Source organism: Stigmatopora nigra, chromosome 11 (assembly GCF_051989575.1).
Source record: "Stigmatopora nigra isolate UIUO_SnigA chromosome 11, RoL_Snig_1.1, whole genome shotgun sequence".
NCBI lineage: Eukaryota > Metazoa > Chordata > Actinopteri > Syngnathiformes > Syngnathidae > Stigmatopora > Stigmatopora nigra.
In genome coordinates, this window is record NC_135518.1 from 12952232 (window position 1) to 12969254 (window position 17023).

Consider the following 17023-nt stretch of genomic DNA (forward strand, 5'->3'; position numbering starts at 1 on the left):
AGTGTACACATTTCCTTTTTTCATGGCGGACAATGGCGAGGTTCACCTGCATAAACACTCAGGTACAGGTCAAGGTCCAGCTGGGTAGAGGAGAGGAGGCTGCCATTGAGGCGCTGTGCCGCGTCCACGTGTTGCTGTTCGGAGGCCCTGTCGAGAAAAAAGTGCCAAAAAAGTTCACATTTAACCAATGATGGGAATTTGTTGACGGTGCCTTACCAGTGAGCCAGCCACCAGTCCTGGAGCACAAAGGCCACCTTGAAAACAAACCAGATCCAAATTTGTTCTCATCCCGTCTGGCCAGTGACAATTTGTATTAGGAAGTAAAAGAAAGAAGTCTCACGTGTGCTAAAGCGTTGAGCATGAGAAGGATGAAGAGGAGCAGGAAGTGAGCACCCGCTCGGAAGTATTTCACGTACATGTGTAGGCCCACGTCTCCCTGCGTGCGTCTTTCCTCCTCGGCGGGCTGTTGCTGAGGCTGCTGCGCATCCTGCAAAAAACACAGATGCTTGTGTCAGTTAGTCGGGTGAAAGCCAAGTCTGTCCTGCCATCTGGAGGCAAAGAGAGAAAACAGCATTCCCATTTCTATTCTGCACATCTGTTTGCATCAGTGATTCACTACTTGCATTAGGCAAGTAGCAAATAAGAAGTTTTTACATTTTTTTGATCATTTTAAAGTGTACACTACAATCATTTTTGTATGATATTTTTAACTACGTTTTTGGGGTAAAAATAATCTGATTTCACCCATTTCGGCGCTAATCTGGATTGCCTCGGTCACTGCTAGCAGACATTGACTGCTAATATTGCCATGCCTTTTCACAATATACACAGTGTGTCAGCAAGCAATGTATCCAGAAAGTCAACCTGTCACCATGTCAGAGCGGCATCTACAGAATCAATTTATTGGCCAAAGTTGACAGGTATGCACTCTGTAACAACAAGTGTACTTATTCTGCCTGCTAGGATGTCAACATAATTTGACGGTCTAATGGTCATAAATTTCTAAAATCAAGGAAATTTACTTTGTTGTTTTCTGCCAACAAAACTTAAATGATAAAACATTTTCTTATTGAAAATACCATTTTAACCCATCCAACTCTAAAACCAATAACACAACCAGATTTCTCCAATATCAATACAACCCACCAGCGGGAGCGCCTCCTCCCTCAACGAATAGCAGGAGGCGGACAGGGAGGCCATGGACGACATGGTCTTATCAGCCAGCGCGCCAGGGCAGAAGGAGGCCCTGGCCGGGACGGGGGTCGCGGCTGCTTTTTCCTCCTGCCCGTCATCCTCCTTGAGGAGCGTCGAGAAGTCGAGTCCGGAGCTCTGCAGCTCACTGTAGCTCCCCTTTGCCACCAAATGACCCTGAAAACACCAAAAAAAACATGCATTGGTTTCCAACCGTTTTAAAAAGGAGGACATCGGAACGTCCACTCACCCCAATTAAGACCAGAATTTGATGAGCTGCCTTGAGATACTGAAGCTGGTGAGTGACTAGAATCCGTGGTTTGTCCTTTAGAAGTCCACAAATGCACCTGTGAGCGAGAATTTAGGGTCAAAAAAAGGTAAGCTATGAGGCGAATGGAGATCTACTCTTACTCTTCAAACATAAGCTTGCCCACTTCGGCGTCCACGGCGCTGAGGGGGTCGTCCAGGAGGTAGATGTCGGCGTCCTGGTACGCTGCTCTGAAAAGCACACCGACTTAGAAGAAAAATGGTGGCTGCTCGACCACAAATTACGGTAATACAGGTTACTTTAAAGTTGTCCAAAGTCGAGCCTCCTAATGAATATTCTCTTGTATTTTTTTAATTTTCCTAAGGTTTTTGTTAGAACTACTCAATACTTTAATTATGTATTTTTATTTTTAAATTACAAAGAATTAATTGAATTTTTTTTTACTTCTTTGTGTAACGTATTTTCACTTATTCTAACTGTTCTTTACAATTTTAGAGAATTTTTTTAAAAATTGCCTTGTTTTACTTACATATTGGATTAAATTAATTCATTTAAAAATAGTTCAATAGTTTTCTATTTGAAAAACAAAGATATTTGCTTAATAAAATCATTTGCAAAACCCCCATATTAACTAAGCTCCGAGCGTAAAAACACCTAAAAACAACGTCTCATTTCCTCGACTATGACATTGACAACGCTTTTTTTTCGTCGGCGGCTCCTGGGCACACCTGGCCAAGCTGACTCTCGCCTTCTGTCCTCCGCTCAAGTTGGCGCCTCTGTCACCAACGGGCGACAAATCGCCAGCCGGCAACAGCTTGACGTCCTGGATAAGGTCCGAAAACGCAAGCCCTTACGGAGTGGTTTCGGAAAGCGCACTTACTCCCAACGACTGGTTCCAGTCGACAACTCGTCGGAGGACGGGACTCATTCTCACTCTCTTGAGGGCGCAGGCTCGAAGTACTCGGTCGTATTTGAAGCGGTTCAACTCTTTGCCGAATAAGATGTTACTGCGGAGGGTGCCGGGTAGAATCCAGGGCTGCTGGCAGGTGTAGGTCAGGTCTCCTCGGACTTTGACCACGCCACTTTCTTGGCTCAGTTCGCCAAGGATGGCGCCAAGGAGGGAAGACTGGTGTACAAAAAAATATTAAAGAAATTAAAAATCTGTGAATTTTGTTTACCCAGTTAACTATACTGAAAAAAACAAGTGTACCTTCCCCGAGCCAACTGGACCAATCACAGCCAGTAGCTCACCAGCTTTGACGGTGAAGGAAGGAATCTGTAAGGTTGGAGCCTCTTGCATCTATCCAGGCCATTGAAAAAGACAGAAATGTGGGAAATTAGCATATTGTTTCACTAACTATTAATTTTTCCCTCTGTATGATCATGTTGGTAGTCAAACGTGCTGACCACCGAGCTAATTATTAGTTGTGAGTTCTAGTAGGTGAAGCTAGGTAGATTAGAATGTGGCTCAGTAGTCAGCATCCTCAACTGCCACAGTAATAATGTGGATTAAAAACTTGGGAAAATTTTTAGTTCTAATAATGTAATAGTTTCTTCTTAAATGTCCATTTTTTCTTTATGGTTTAGGCTGTGATTTAGTTTACCAAAATTTTAACAGGTTTTAAAACTGCCTTTTTTTTTTAAATTTGACTACCCACAAATCCAAAGTATACCTCACTAATTTAATATATATATTTTTAAATTTGAATACCCACAAATCCAAGGTATACCTCACCAATTTAATATTTTTGTTTTTAAATTTGACTAACCACAAATCCAAGGTAAACCTCAAGTGATCTTTACAATATGGCAGCTCACCTGATCCCAATAGCAAACTAAATCCTCAATCTTCAACATACAGTCTTTTTTGTCAGCCACCGGGAGTCCCAGATGCTGAGGAGCCACTTCATCCAGGAGTAGAAAATTCTGAAAAAGAGGATACATAGTGTTATCCAAAGAATTTCACCCAAATGTAAATATCCTCATTACTTTGATTCTGCGGACACTGATGAGGCACTCCGAGAGCTTCTCGACGGCGCAGGGAAAGAAGAGCGTGACGGTGAGCCTGACGGCGCCGTAGAGGGCGACGGTCATGAAGACTGCACTCGGAGACAGTCGACCGCCCGTCAGCACAAAGGCGCAAATGGTCAGAAAAATTATGATCTTGCTGGCCACAAAGAAGGACGCCATATTCAACCCCCGCAGATATGAACTTTTCATAATTTTGGAGATTTCCATCCTGCACCATCAAAAAAAAAACATTAGTAAACACACGGCAGCCATATTTATGCGACCCCTAACCAACGACTTACCTCCTGATGTCATCTACGAGAGCAGCGAAGGGTTTCTCCCATCCATACATTTTGATAACCCGGATTCCCGAGATGACTTCGTTCATGGTGCGGATCCTGTCGTCCGTCAGGACTGCAGTGTCGGCCCTAGTCAAGGAAAATCTCGATGTTACCGACATGTCACGTAAATAAAGTGTATCGCTACCAACCTGAGTGTTGAAAACAGCCTTCCAAATCCAGTCTGCACCGGTAGCAAGACAAAAAGGACGGCCATCCCCCAAAGGCACGATTGGCCCATCCAGTACATCAACAAGACTATCACGGCTATGGCTTGCAAGGGGGTGAGCCAGAGAAAGTGCAAATATAAAGTCACCTGGAAGGAAAAATACAAGGGTTCACATCTAGAAATAGCAAAATGTTTCCAAAAAATTACCTCATCAAATCTGTTGACGTCATTGGACAACAGGTTGACAATTTGTCCTGTTGTGGTTTTGGTCAACGCCGTGTTGTTAAGACGAAGAGCCTTTTCGGAAGGTAAAAGTTATGTACTGTGACCAATGGCAATTGATGAGAAGTATTTTTTTATTACCTTGCGATAGATCATGTGACACATGGCCACCCGGATCTTCATACCCGCTCTTTGGGCTTGGTAGAAATAGAGATGGTGGAGGAGGGCCATCCAAGCAGTGGCTAGGCAGAGACCGGAGGCATAGCTGTAGGCCATGTGGACTGTATTTGGGCCCGTGGGTGCGGAACCCTCAAAGTACTCGATGAGTTTGCCGAGTAGGAGCGGCTGAATGATTTTGATGACTTCCTGAAGGAGCAGACCAGAGTTAGAATACTTCAAATTACTTTTTTAACCCTTAATAAGGCAAGTACAAAACTTTTTTTGGGTCGTTAAAAAAAATCTTAACCCCCGATAGACTTGATTTTGTTTCATGTAGGCCACAATAACATTAAGACTTTGGTCAGAGTATTTAGACCACGTGTGTCAAAGTGGTGGCTCGCATCATTTTGTGTGGCCCGGGAAAGTAAATCATGAGTTCCGACTTTCAGTTTTAGGATGAAATTAAAATGAAGAGTATAGATGTATATTAAATTTCCTGATTTTACCCCTTTTAAATCAATAATTGTCATTTTTTAATCAATTTTTCTGTGTTTTTAGCTAAAAAAATCATTGTAAAATCCAGAAATATATATATATATATATATATATATATATATATATATATATATATATATATATATATATATATATATAAGCTAAAATAAACATTGTTTTAGATCAATAAAAAACTGGATATTCAGGACTTTTAATCCAGTTCTTTTAATCCATTTATATATATTATATATATTTTCTCTATGAACAAATAAAAGATGAACACTTTGCCGTCACCTGTAGAAAGATGTAAACCCCAATCAGCACATAGGGTCTCCAGTAACACTTTATGAGGGCCGTGGTGAGTTCAGGCTGCCGTTGTTCTTTTGTCGCCATCTTCATTTCTTGGTTCCAGAACCTTTTGGAAAAAAGCACAAAATAAGCACAATTGCCAACAAACTCAGCTAATACGCAGCTAACTTTATTTCAAATGTGCATGTATTGTATTTTTTCCATATCAAATAGCTGCCAAATAGTCACAAGTGTGTGAAAGACAGACTGTTTTTGTGTTGTACTACCACTGGTACTTTCTATATATAGGTGGACTTAATGTCAGGGACATTCTCTAACACAAGATCACCTTTCTTTAATGACAAGAGGGACTTTGAAATGGAAAAAGAGAGAAACATACAACAGCTTTGTCCAAAATCATTGTTTTCTAAAAATACTATCATCACTATGTACTTTAGGATGGCTCACCAAGCTTGCTATTGTGAATGCAAATGGCGAAACATGAACAATATACATATAAATGAAAGACATTGAGAAATTCTTACCATTGTAACTCCTCCCCGAGTCTGTCTGATGCATCCTCAGGAAGAACTTTGTACATGTCATTTTCTTCCAGCCTCCTCTTGTAGCCAATCCTGAACAAGGGATTCAACCAACTACAGGATACAAAAACATAATCAGTGGCCCAAAAAATATTAATCACATTAATAACGCAGTTTTGATAGGCTATTGCAAGTATTAAAAGTGTGTCACATTTAGTCTAAGCAGAAAAGCCACTAAAGTACACACAAGTCTGGTATTTACCGGGTCACGACCACCAGGCGGCAGTGATGAGTTCAAGAGAGCTCATGACGTCACAAATTATGTTCGGTATTTGCTGTCATTTGACAGTTTTGAAGCATCTAAAACATTTTAACGCGAAATCTTTCAATTATGCAGAAAATCTAAATATAGGCTTCTATTTATATCATCTTTAAGCTTCTATTTTGGGTTGGGTGTTTTTAGATCTGTCTCTTCTGTAGTCTGTTTATCACTAATCATGAAGTTATCCATATGTCAATAAACACTTTTAAATAAAAAAAAGATCTATTTTTGCATTTGAAATGAATCCGATTTCTACAAGCAGTCACTTTGGTGTGATTTATTTATACATATGAAAAATATTCGCCCTTCACGCTGTCTCTAAAATGGATATTTGGACAACTATTGCATGTATTTCTGAAGTATATGTACGTAATGTTCGTGCACAAGGCCGACGTGATTGTCAACGATGGCCGTGGCTGATTTCTTACCAGAAGAAAAGCTTGGAGAAAAGATTAGCCTTTGACGACGGATTATCCTGGACATCTTTATGCAGAGCTTCCATGTCTCTGGAGAAAGTAACACTTTCTCTGTACCGGGCTATTTGAAGAAAGAATCAAAAAAGAGGAATCGCGATGGAATAGATGCAAACATTGCAACGGTTTAACATTGGGGACAGTTGGAATCTAATCGAAAGCAGCCGGCTTTGGCAGGCGAGCGCATGTTTTGGTCAGTATGACGTAGGACCCAGCGGCTTCTCTGATTGGTTGTTCAAAGTGTCCATAAGACGCGTGCCACTTCCATTTAAAAGTCAAAAGCGCAGCAACAAATGAAAACGTGCATAAAAATTAAGGCCGACGTCAGAGATGTTAGTTTAACGGGGACGTAATTACAAAATAAAACGTGTGGCGAATAAAAAAAAAAAGTTTGGTTCAGTGAGGGTCGCAGCACATGACTAAACGTTTAGATGACGTCATTATTCAGAAACTATTGCCAATAGTAGTACTTAATACAGTTCGGGAAATAGTTTTAATATTTTTATTATTTCTATATATTTAAGTATTGGTTGGAGTTCATTGGCTGTCATTGATGACAAGGGTTGCGCGGGGTGCTGGAGCCTATCCTAGCTAACTAAGGACCCAAGGATGGCCAGCCAATTGCAGGGCAGGAGACAAAGGACAACCAATCATAGCTAGGGTTAGGCAATTTAGAGGATGTGGGAGGAAAATGGAGCACCAAAAGAAAACCCACATAAGCCCAGGGAGAACAAGCAATGTCTACTTAGATAGGACCAACCTGGGATTGAACCCACAACCCCAGAAACAAAATGTCGCCTAAGTTGGAAATAATGAGTCATGAAACGGATGTCGAAAGTGAACTTTGCTTTCACTGGAATTTAACCCTTTTGGGCCATTTTCTAGACCCAAAAAAAAAAGTGCCTAACGACCCCTTTTGCCCAAACTTGGATTAACGTTTGACATTGCGTCTCTGTCGTCCATCCTCGAGCGTGACTAACGTCCCCGTCTGTAAATCATCTCAGCAAAAACACGTGTCCAAAGTGTAATTTACCTGTCGGTGTGAGGCGATCGCTGAAAAAGATCCCGTCCAATTGCCAAAGCCAGATGCCAAATGTCCGGCTTGCAGATCCTGGCTTTCCTGGGCGGCCTGGCGGGTTTGGGGGCCACCATCGGGGCCACCGTATCCAACGAATGGAAGGCCACCAGCCGGGCGTCCTCGGTCATTACGGCCACGTGGGTGCTGCAGGGTCTGTGGAATAATTGCGCCGGGAACGCCATCGGGGCTCTCCACTGTAGGCCGCATCATACCATCTTGAACCTGGAGGGTGGGTACCTTGTCGTCCTGTTTTTTATACAAAATAGAGATTTATTTTCACATTTTTTTTACCATGGGAGAAATATATGACACACTCTTACACCACTGATTGCTATGAAACAATCATGAAGATTGGGAAATCAGTCAAAAATTGGATTTTTGGTCAAAACTGAATTTTTGGTAAAAAATGAAATTTTGGTCAAAACTGAATTTTTTATCAACATATATTTGGGTCTTAAACTAATGTTAAGAGGCAGGAGTAGAAATATTTAGCAATTTTGCAGATAGTTGGTTTATTTTAATATTTAACTTTATTTTGCTTATTTCTAAGCAAATTATTTGCTATAAATTGTGGTTTTTATCTGTTGCTTTGTCTTTCTGTATTTAAAATACCAATTTTGTCATTCCGTGTAGAATCGACATGTGTTTTTAACTGGTTTTAAGATTTTTTTTCAAATTTTAAGTTCAAAATTGTGCCCAACATTTTTTGAACTCCTAATAATTAATTTAGACTTAGAATATAAAACAAACAGGCTTGAGGATAATAATTATTTTCTACTGTTGTGTTTTACTAGACAGTAATTAGGTATAAATTGTGAAAAAAAATTAAAACTAAATAAATAGATTAAAGTTATCTTATAATACAAGTAAATAACACTATATATTAGTGGCTTGCTTTTGTATTAATAGACATGACCTGAAATGGACAAACTGTAGTACAGTTATTAATATTATGTCCATTTTAAGATGCTTCTTTTTTTTATGCCATGCATATTTTTGTAAGGTATTGAGCACAACAACTGAATAAGATATTTAGAGGACATGCTGTCAATGAATTATGACAACGCTCACATATTTAACATCAGTGACGGAAAGTCGGTCAAACATTACCTATGGCTATTTTGCTTAAAAAAATAATGTGCATTGATTTCCTGAAATAAAATTGGTTATATAGAAGAAAAAAATCAATACGTAAGTAAAACAAGTACATTTTTCCTCTAAAATTGTAAAGAACAATTAGAATAAGTAAAACTACGTTACACAAAGAAGTAAAAATAATTGTTAGAACTTTTTTAGATGAACGGAATTCAATTAATTCAATGTAATTAAAAAATAAAAAATATATAATTAAATTTTTTTTAAAAATCTATTCCAATTGATCAGATTTATTAGTAAAAATAAGCCAATCATAAACGCAACACACCCTTCAAACTGGGAAGTCAATCATCCATCTTACCCAGTTCCAAAAGCTAAGTCACCTCATCACCACCAACGCCAACCCTCCCTTCCCCATACACTTGGACGTCCCCCCCGACCCATTGGCTTGAAGTTCAAGTCCAAACTCCCCGCGGCATGCCCGTCCACGACACATTAACCCAGCTAAGCGGTTCCTTTCTCACCCACCCGGGAACCATTAATCAATCCTGGACGGCGCCGACGGGGCAGAATCGTCGAGAGCAGCATGTATCAAGAGATCATGGCCTTCGCCATCGCCACCTCGGGATGGGTCCTGGTTTCGTCAACCTTGCCCACGGACTACTGGAAAGTGTCCTCGCTAGATGGGACGGTCATCACCACGGCCACCTACTGGTCAAATTTATGGAAGACGTGCGTGACGGACTCAACGGGGGTGTCCAACTGCAAAGATTTTCCCTCCATGTTGGCGTTGGATGGTCAGCAGATTTTTTTTAACCAAATTTTAGGGACGATATTCCGTCAAAATGTGTGAATTTCGGACGATTTTTTGAGTCGATTAAGATGATTGATTTTAAGGCGTTTTGGTGCACGGCTCGTTGGTTCCGAGCTAATAATTGTAAAGGTCGAAAGGTCGTGGATATGTGGCTGATTGTTTCCGTTTTTGTAGGTTATATCCAGGCCTGCAGGGGTTTGATGATCGCTGCAGTGTGTCTGGGATTTTTTGGGACCGTCTTGGCCTTGGTGGGAATGAAGTGTACCAAAATTGGAGGAAGCGACAAGACCAAAGGGAGGATTGCTTGTGTGGCGGGGGTTAACTTTATACTCAGTGGTAAGGAAGTCTGTCGGTTATTTTGAGTTTGCTTTTCTATTTGTTGAGAATAAGGGTCGATTCTATAATAATATTGTCTATGAATGGTTAAATACTGTAGCTCCAGATTATGATATTCCTTACCTGAATACAGTATTCGTAGTTATATGTCAAACAAACTAAATAAAATGCATTTGGGCGGGGCAAAATATGGCAAGAATGAAAGTGTGTTGTGTTTTATTGGGTGAAAATATTATTTCTAAGGATATATAGTTTTTTGTAAAACTTAGTAGTTGTGGATTTTTTTGTTCTTTTCTATTGGAAATCTTTTTATAAGCTCAATTTTAAGGTCTAAAAATGACTACTATTTTCTTAATACTACAAAAATTAAGAAAGTATTCATAAACACTGAAAAAATGGCAAAACAAATCAGTTTTTAGTATTAATTACTGAAATTCTTAAGTTTCCGATACTGATTTCCACATTTTTAACCCTTGATCTAAAGAAGTACTGTTAAAGTGACCATCTCCCTCTTGTGGTAAAGATTCAAAGTGCAAGTACATGTAGGCTGAATTGAATCTTCATGTGCGGGCCATATTCAATGAGTTTTTTTGTTATTGAACCTTCATACATATGATAAAATCTAATCTTTTATGTTTTTTTGTTTTTGTTGTCCTCTCTTAGGTTTGTGCTCCCTTTCCGCATGTTCCCTCTACGCACATCGGATAACCTCCGAATTTTTCAACCCTTTATATGTAGCCCAAAAGTAAGAATCCCTTACCTCTTCAAATGAATCCAACTTTAAAATTTCTCTTTTCCTCCATTTTCCTTTTTTTCAGGTATGAGCTAGGAGCGGCGCTCTTTATCGGCTGGGCAGGTTCTGTCCTTTGCGTCCTAGGTGGCGCTGTCCTCTGCTTCTCGGTGCTGGACTGTAAAAAAAAGTAAGATAAGCTTAAGAAATGACGTTTTTTTTGGTGGATTGCGGATTGTACATTTTTTTTGTCCACCCACAGACGCGCAGACTATGTCTACAGGGGTGCCGCAGCCTCGCATTCGCATATCTCTTCATACCAAAGAGGAAGAGGCCAGTCTGTAGGCCAGAGGCCGCCTCCCGACTACAGCAGCGCCTCCCGGGCCACCAACTTTGATAAAAATGTCTACGTGTAGATGATGTGAATATTAAGTAGAGTCTAAAGATAACGACACACCCAAGGAAAAATGTGCGGGTAACACCAGGTGGATTCTTGATTGCTATTCATAGGGGAAAATGGCATTTGTGTCCAATGGTGCCTTGAGGGTATAGGTGACCTTTGTGTGTGGGTTTGTGGGTGGGTGGGTGTGTATGTTAGTACTGTATGTTGGTTGTCAAATGCGTTTACTGTTGAAGAACTTGGAAAAATTAAGAGGGAAGAGAACGATGCCTTGAGGAATGTTTTTAGAGCAATTTATTGACTCTTAGATACTAATTCTGAAGGTTATTTCGAGTCTAGATTTGGAAATTTTATGGTGTGTTTTAAATGGTCTGTGTCAAAAGAGTTGTGTTGTGTAAATGGTATGTTTTGTACAATATTTTGATATTTAAAATAGGTTAAAGGAAAAAGAAAAGTTTAATTTGTTTGTTAATTTTATTGGTGACGTCATAGCTGTCTGGAAGTATTTCAATATTATTATTTTAATTACATGATTGTGTTTTTTTTTGTATTGTGGTATTGTATCATTGTTTTGTTGAGATATGTATATGTGTAAATTAATCAAATGTCAATAAATGATAAATGAATGATAAAATTCAATTTCTAACATGACTAATTGACTATTTCTGGGCCACTTTGTCTTCACTTGACACCACTTACTGTTTATTTGGTCTCATCCTGCAAGTTTTTTGACTTTACATTTAATTTTAGAGCATTTTGGGGTATTTTTTTCAATTTTAGGGCATTTTAGGGTCATTTCCTTTTGATTTTAGGTCATTTTAGGGCATTCCCAGAAGAAATTAACTAATTACAGCCTCCCAAAAACCCTGTATGATGATATTTTGAATACTATTAAAATGAGTGCATGAAATTTTCCCTTGGATCCCATCACAAATCAGGACTACCATTGTGGATAGAAAATTGGTTTGGTGGCACACTCCTCCATGTTTACAGTACACATAGATCCAGCACTGGCATAAGGCGCCCTCATCAACATAGATGACGCCTCCCTTTAAACACTCACCTGTTGCTTGATCACTTTGGTGCGGACATTTTCTCCTGGGAGATGCCAAAACGTCTGATCCAAGTGAGCGGTTTCCTGATTTCCACGCTGGGCTGGCTCTTTGTGCTGTGCTCCATGGCCATGGACTTCTGGAGGATCTCGCAAATAGGAGGCCAAGGAGGGTCCTTCATCATTCGGGTGGCTTGGTACTGGTCCAACTTGTGGAAGGACTGCTTCACCGACTCCACCGCCGTCACCAATTGCCGAGACTTTCCCGTCCTGTGGAGCGTCAAATGTGAGTCGACTCATTTTTGTTGGCGTTCAATTAGATGTCCTTGAAAACAAAGTGCAGCCAATCATAGCTAGGGTTAGTTTACAATTAACAGCTAGTTTAGCATACACATTTTTGGATGATGGGTAGATATTGGAGTACCCAAAGAAAACCCATGCAAAGTCCAGAGAGAACATGCAATCTACACACACTGAGGAGCTAGCTAGGATCGAAACCACGATCCTAGAACTGTGAGGCTGACGTGCTCACCACTTGTCCACTGAGGCAAGCATCTTATCATTATTTGTTATTATTTATTGTTGTTTATATTGTCAACAATGACAAAAAATGCACATAAAAATAGGAGCAAAAAAACTTATAAAAATAGGACAAAAAATATGCATATGAAAATAGGACGAAAAATTATGCATATAAAAATAGGACGAAAAAGTATTCATATAAAAATAGGACCAAAAAGTATGCATATAAAAATAGTACAAAAACATATGCATATAAAAATAGGACAAAAATATACGTATAAAAATAGGACTGAAATATGCATATAAAAATAGGAGAAAAAATATGCATGTAAAAATAGGCAGCGAATAAGTTAAGAGAGCATTTATATTATCATGAATGCAAACTAAATATACATATATCATCATTTTTTAAATCTTTTTTTGTATTTGCCTCCACACTCAAAGATTTAAGATAATATTTCCGGCCATTTTTGTTCTCCTCACCTGAAAGCATACGTCCAGGGGGTCCGCGGCCTCCTAATGTGCGGCCTCACTCTGGGCTTCCTGGCCGCCATCTTGTCCTTCTTGGGGATGGAGTGCACCTACTTGGGTGGAGAGCAAAAGAAAAAGGACAAAATGCTTTTTGCTGGCGCCGTCTTCCATTTCGCGGGTGGTGAGTCAATCAAAACCGGCGAGTGGGCGCCCCTCGCTCATCTTCTCCTACGTTTACAGGAATCTCGGACATCGCCGCCTACTGCTTGTACATCAACAGAATTGCCAGGAATGCGTTTGCGCCCAATTTAGCGCCTGGACTCTTACGGTTGGTACAATTTTACATTTAAATATGGATTTTAGACTCTCACACCCAAGATAAATTAATCTTGAATGTGAGTGTGAAGGGTTGTTTGTCTCATTGTGCCCTGTGATTGGCTGACACCCAATGGGGATAGGCTCCAGCACCCCCGCGAGCCTTGTAAAGAAATGTGTTATGGAATACAAATGATATTAAAGCATTTTGTAAATTTTATACATATTATTGGTGTCCGATTGGTGAAAAAAAAACTTAGCTGACATTATATATTTACATATTGTGTTCTTTTTTTAAAAAAAAAAGTCATTTTGGAAGTAAAAATTAATAATTTGGAAAAAAATGGGAAATAAAATGAAAAGTTACCAAATCTAATCTAATTTTTCATAAACCAGAAAAATAATGCTTTCAATGTTATAATGGTCATTTAGGCTGACATTGATAATGTTTAATTTCCACTACAAATACATATACTTGCTTGTATTGAAGCAAAATGAGATGCAAATTAATTATTTTTTATATTTGCAGGTATGACCTGGGCCCGCCCATATTTCTAGGATTAGTTGGAAGTTTCTTCATCCTGATTGGAGCTCTCTTTTACGCATTCACCGTTTTCAGAGTTCTTCTTCCCAAACGGTACGTTGAAGCAATTGAAACATTTGCACGACTTGATCCATATTTCCCCCAACAGTCGAGTCATCTACGCCTATCGAGGGGGCACGTACGCGGACCCCCGTTATGGAGGACGGAGCATGTACACCGGCTACTACGGACCCAGTCGGAGATACGGAACTTACTACGGCTCGAGAAGGTCAAACAGCTCGAAAATCTCCAAAATCTCGGCCACCACGCCGGAAAGGCTTTCGCAAAGGGATGCTTTTGTCTAACCGTGTCTGTCAATTTATGCATTTTTTTCTAAACATTTTTGCATGTGAATTCCACAAAATTACTCATAACTATGATATATGTAAAAAAAGAATACTTCATTAAATGAATCTTTATATCTTACTGAGTGCTTTTTTAATGGATTTAATCAAGTTATTTTTTAATTTGAGGATTGAACTGAAATGATAAACTAGTTTATTTCTTACTGACGTGACTTTTTTCAGCGGAATCACATGTCTTACTTTAGCTATTTGTTATGACATACGTAATAGATTAAAAATGTACCTTTTCATGATCACATTGTTATTGAAGATGTTTTGATTGACAGCAACTTGCTGATAAAAGGAATTCATAGGATGATCTAGAATGCAGAATAAAAAAACATATTTTTGTGCATTTGTTAAAAAATACAAATGATTATGACTTAAAAGAATAATCTGTCTTACTCAATTCCTCCATTGAATAACTTTTCTGTACTACATACAATATTCTAACATCTAATTTTCCATTTGCAAAACAGCCATTAAAATTACTCATTACATGACATATTGGAGAAAAAAAACAACCTAAAAAAGCTAAAAAAATCATAATTATGAATGGATGGATGGCTTCCCTGTATTTTATATGCTGCACACTATAAAAAAAATAGCATAACACTCAATGTAAAACTTTTTATAAGTTCTCCTTTCTTCATGACAGGCCAAATAAGGTTAAAAAAAAAAGTGAATAACCCAAACTAAAACCAAGCTGGTCACTGTTTGGGTTTCTTACCCACAACAAACACATGACAGCAACCCTCACCAAACACAAGAGGTGACGCACACACATCATAGTCCACACTCACTAACACTAAACTGGTAAATTTCAATTGTTCAGGTAAAAGAACAATGGGCTACAGGACGGTGGTTATGTACATGGAGATCGGCTGCTTTGTGGTGTGCGTTTCTGGTTGGATTTTAGTGTGTTCCACCATGCCCACAGAAATCTGGACCTGGTCTGAGGTGGGGAGTATTGTCCTGACCACCTCCAACTACTTCTCCAACTTGTGGAAGGATTGCGTGTCGGATTCTACCGGCGTTTCCGACTGTAAGGGGATCCCGTCCTTGCTGGCGCTTAACTGTAAGTCGATTTGGACGCACACCATTGCCGTTGAGTTTTTTTGTCTGTTGCCAGGTCAAATTTTTGGGCTTAATTTACAAGAAGCACTCAAAATAGCCTTAAGTTTTGCTAATATCGGCGAAATATGGCTACCACCGAGGTTTATTTTATTTTGATAGGCAAATGAATCAACTAATAATCACATTCTTATACAAGCTGTGAAATAATTTGCAGACTGATTAGTCAAATTCATTGTGGCAGTGCTTAATTTTGGACCCATTAGGATTAATTTTAAACTAAAGTGGTAGGTTATTGCACCTTTTTGAATGAATTTTTCACTATTCTGCATTTGAATGTCATTTTTTTCACGCCATACAACAGGGGACATCCACATGTGCCGCGCCCTCATCATCACCGCCATCATCTTAGCCTTCTTTGGTTCCATCTTGGTCATGGTGGGAATGAAATGTACTAAAATTGGCGGTTCAGAGTTGGCCAAAGCCAGAGTGACTTTTGCCGGGGGGATGAATTACCTCTTTGCCGGTAGGACCACAAAAAACACCATCTTTCTATTAACTCAATCAAAAAATAAATCAATAAAAAATCTATTTTTTTTTTCTCTATTTCAGGCTTGTGTTCTATGGCATCTTTCTCATATTACGGCAACAAAATAAGGGCAGAGTTCCAGGATGCCAGTTACAGAGAACAAAAGTAAGAAGCTTTTTTTTGGTTCCTATATTCAAATGATGCCCAACTTGACCTTTAGGTTTGAAATCGGCGTGGGCGTGTTTATTGGCTGGGGAGGCTCCACACTACTGCTAGTCGGAGGTCTGATTTACAGCATTTTTGCAGGGAGGGAAGGCTGTCGCTCAAGGTATTTTTTTTTGCATTTTACCAGCAATGTGGTGAGTTAATAATAATGTTATTCATTTTTTTTTTATTTCAGGGAGCAAGAAGACCCCGCCTACGCGTTCCCTGACCCCTATTTGGCCGTGTCTACGAAGAAGTTGGGTCTGATCGGTGCTAGTGAAAGCGTAAAAGCGCCAAGTAGTCGTTTTGGTAGAAAGACTAGTAAGGGTAGTCAAAGTCAGGGTAGGGCCAGTAGTAGTAGTGGTAGTACTTCTACTAGTACTAGTAGTAATAGTGGTGTCTCTGCTGTGACTGGCAGTACTAGCCCATCTCCGACAAATGAATATGTTTGAGTAGGATTGGCTGAAATGGCCTAAAAATAAACTTATTTTTTTTCATTTAAGATTGTTTTGGATTTTTCTCTGCCTACTACTTGGCTGGGATAGGCTCCAGCACCCCAGTGACCCTTGTGAGGATAAACGATACAAAAAAATGAATGAATACAATTGCTCTTACCAATTTAGGGTGTAGTCCATCTTATGTGGATAGGCTCCAGCACCCCGAGAGCCTGACAAAGATAGGCAAGGTTAAAAATGAATGAAAAATAATGAAATCTTTTATTTTTAACTAAAGAAAAAAGTCCCTTGCCCCTCTAAAGAATAACAAGTTGTCTACTGTAGTGACCACTGTCATAGAAAGAGTTTAAATAAAGTTATAAAAAGGTCATTAATCATTAAAGTCATTACTTATATTGCATTGAGGACATTAAAATAGAAGGAGTGGGCGTGTCCGTGCGCGCCGGCGGTGCTGCCGTGGCTCCACTGTGTTGATGCGCGTGGAGTGGGCGTGGTTTTGCCATTTTGCTAAGCCAATCAGCGCGCCCCACGATGTATCAGCGCAT

The 17023-nt window shown here is 39.5% G+C and overlaps 3 protein-coding genes across 6 annotated transcripts in view; 2 read left to right on the forward strand and 1 right to left on the reverse strand.

Moving 5' to 3' along the window:
* Positions 1-7790, reverse strand: part of LOC144203978 (ATP-binding cassette sub-family C member 4-like) — a 36595-nt gene extending 28805 nt beyond the window's left edge. Inside the window, exons 1-19 of the mRNA XM_077727629.1 lie at positions 7511-7790; positions 6433-6541; positions 5686-5796; positions 5147-5267; positions 4340-4564; positions 4184-4273; positions 3960-4123; positions 3772-3897; positions 3449-3698; positions 3278-3385; positions 2670-2759; positions 2394-2585; positions 2188-2282; positions 1603-1689; positions 1442-1538; positions 1147-1368; positions 341-487; positions 217-254; positions 47-147 (exon numbers count right to left, since the gene is read on the reverse strand). Of these exons, the coding sequence (XP_077583755.1) occupies positions 47-147; positions 217-254; positions 341-487; positions 1147-1368; positions 1442-1538; positions 1603-1689; positions 2188-2282; positions 2394-2585; positions 2670-2759; positions 3278-3385; positions 3449-3698; positions 3772-3897; positions 3960-4123; positions 4184-4273; positions 4340-4564; positions 5147-5267; positions 5686-5796; positions 6433-6506 (2338 nt within the window). The 5' untranslated portion in view covers positions 6507-6541; positions 7511-7790. The remainder of the gene's footprint in view (positions 1-46; positions 148-216; positions 255-340; positions 488-1146; positions 1369-1441; positions 1539-1602; positions 1690-2187; positions 2283-2393; positions 2586-2669; positions 2760-3277; positions 3386-3448; positions 3699-3771; positions 3898-3959; positions 4124-4183; positions 4274-4339; positions 4565-5146; positions 5268-5685; positions 5797-6432; positions 6542-7510) is intronic.
* On the forward strand, positions 7376-14298 carry LOC144203979 (claudin-10-like). Of its 4 annotated transcripts, XM_077727634.1 has the most exons (6): positions 7376-7784; positions 9639-9800; positions 12994-13155; positions 13215-13302; positions 13819-13926; positions 13982-14298. In XM_077727634.1, exons 1-6 carry the CDS (start codon positions 7571-7573, stop codon positions 14175-14177), a joined length of 930 nt encoding a protein of 309 aa, XP_077583760.1. In that variant the 5' UTR covers positions 7376-7570; the 3' UTR covers positions 14178-14298. The 4 variants fall into 4 exon arrangements, with proteins under 4 accessions (XP_077583760.1, XP_077583757.1, XP_077583758.1 ...); XM_077727631.1 differs by lacking the exons at positions 12994-13155; positions 13215-13302; positions 13819-13926; positions 13982-14298 and adding exons at positions 10464-10545; positions 10619-10720; positions 10793-11090; XM_077727632.1 differs by lacking the exons at positions 7376-7784; positions 12994-13155; positions 13215-13302; positions 13819-13926; positions 13982-14298 and adding exons at positions 9207-9447; positions 10464-10545; positions 10619-10720; positions 10793-11090.
* A 716-nt stretch (positions 14299-15014) lies between these two features.
* Positions 15015-16511, forward strand: LOC144204286 (claudin-10-like). The gene is made up of 5 exons (XM_077728183.1): positions 15015-15294; positions 15655-15816; positions 15903-15984; positions 16040-16147; positions 16220-16511. Exons 1-5 carry the CDS (start codon positions 15063-15065, stop codon positions 16473-16475), a joined length of 840 nt encoding a protein of 279 aa, XP_077584309.1. The 5' UTR covers positions 15015-15062; the 3' UTR covers positions 16476-16511.
* Positions 16512-17023: the final 512 nt, after the last annotated feature.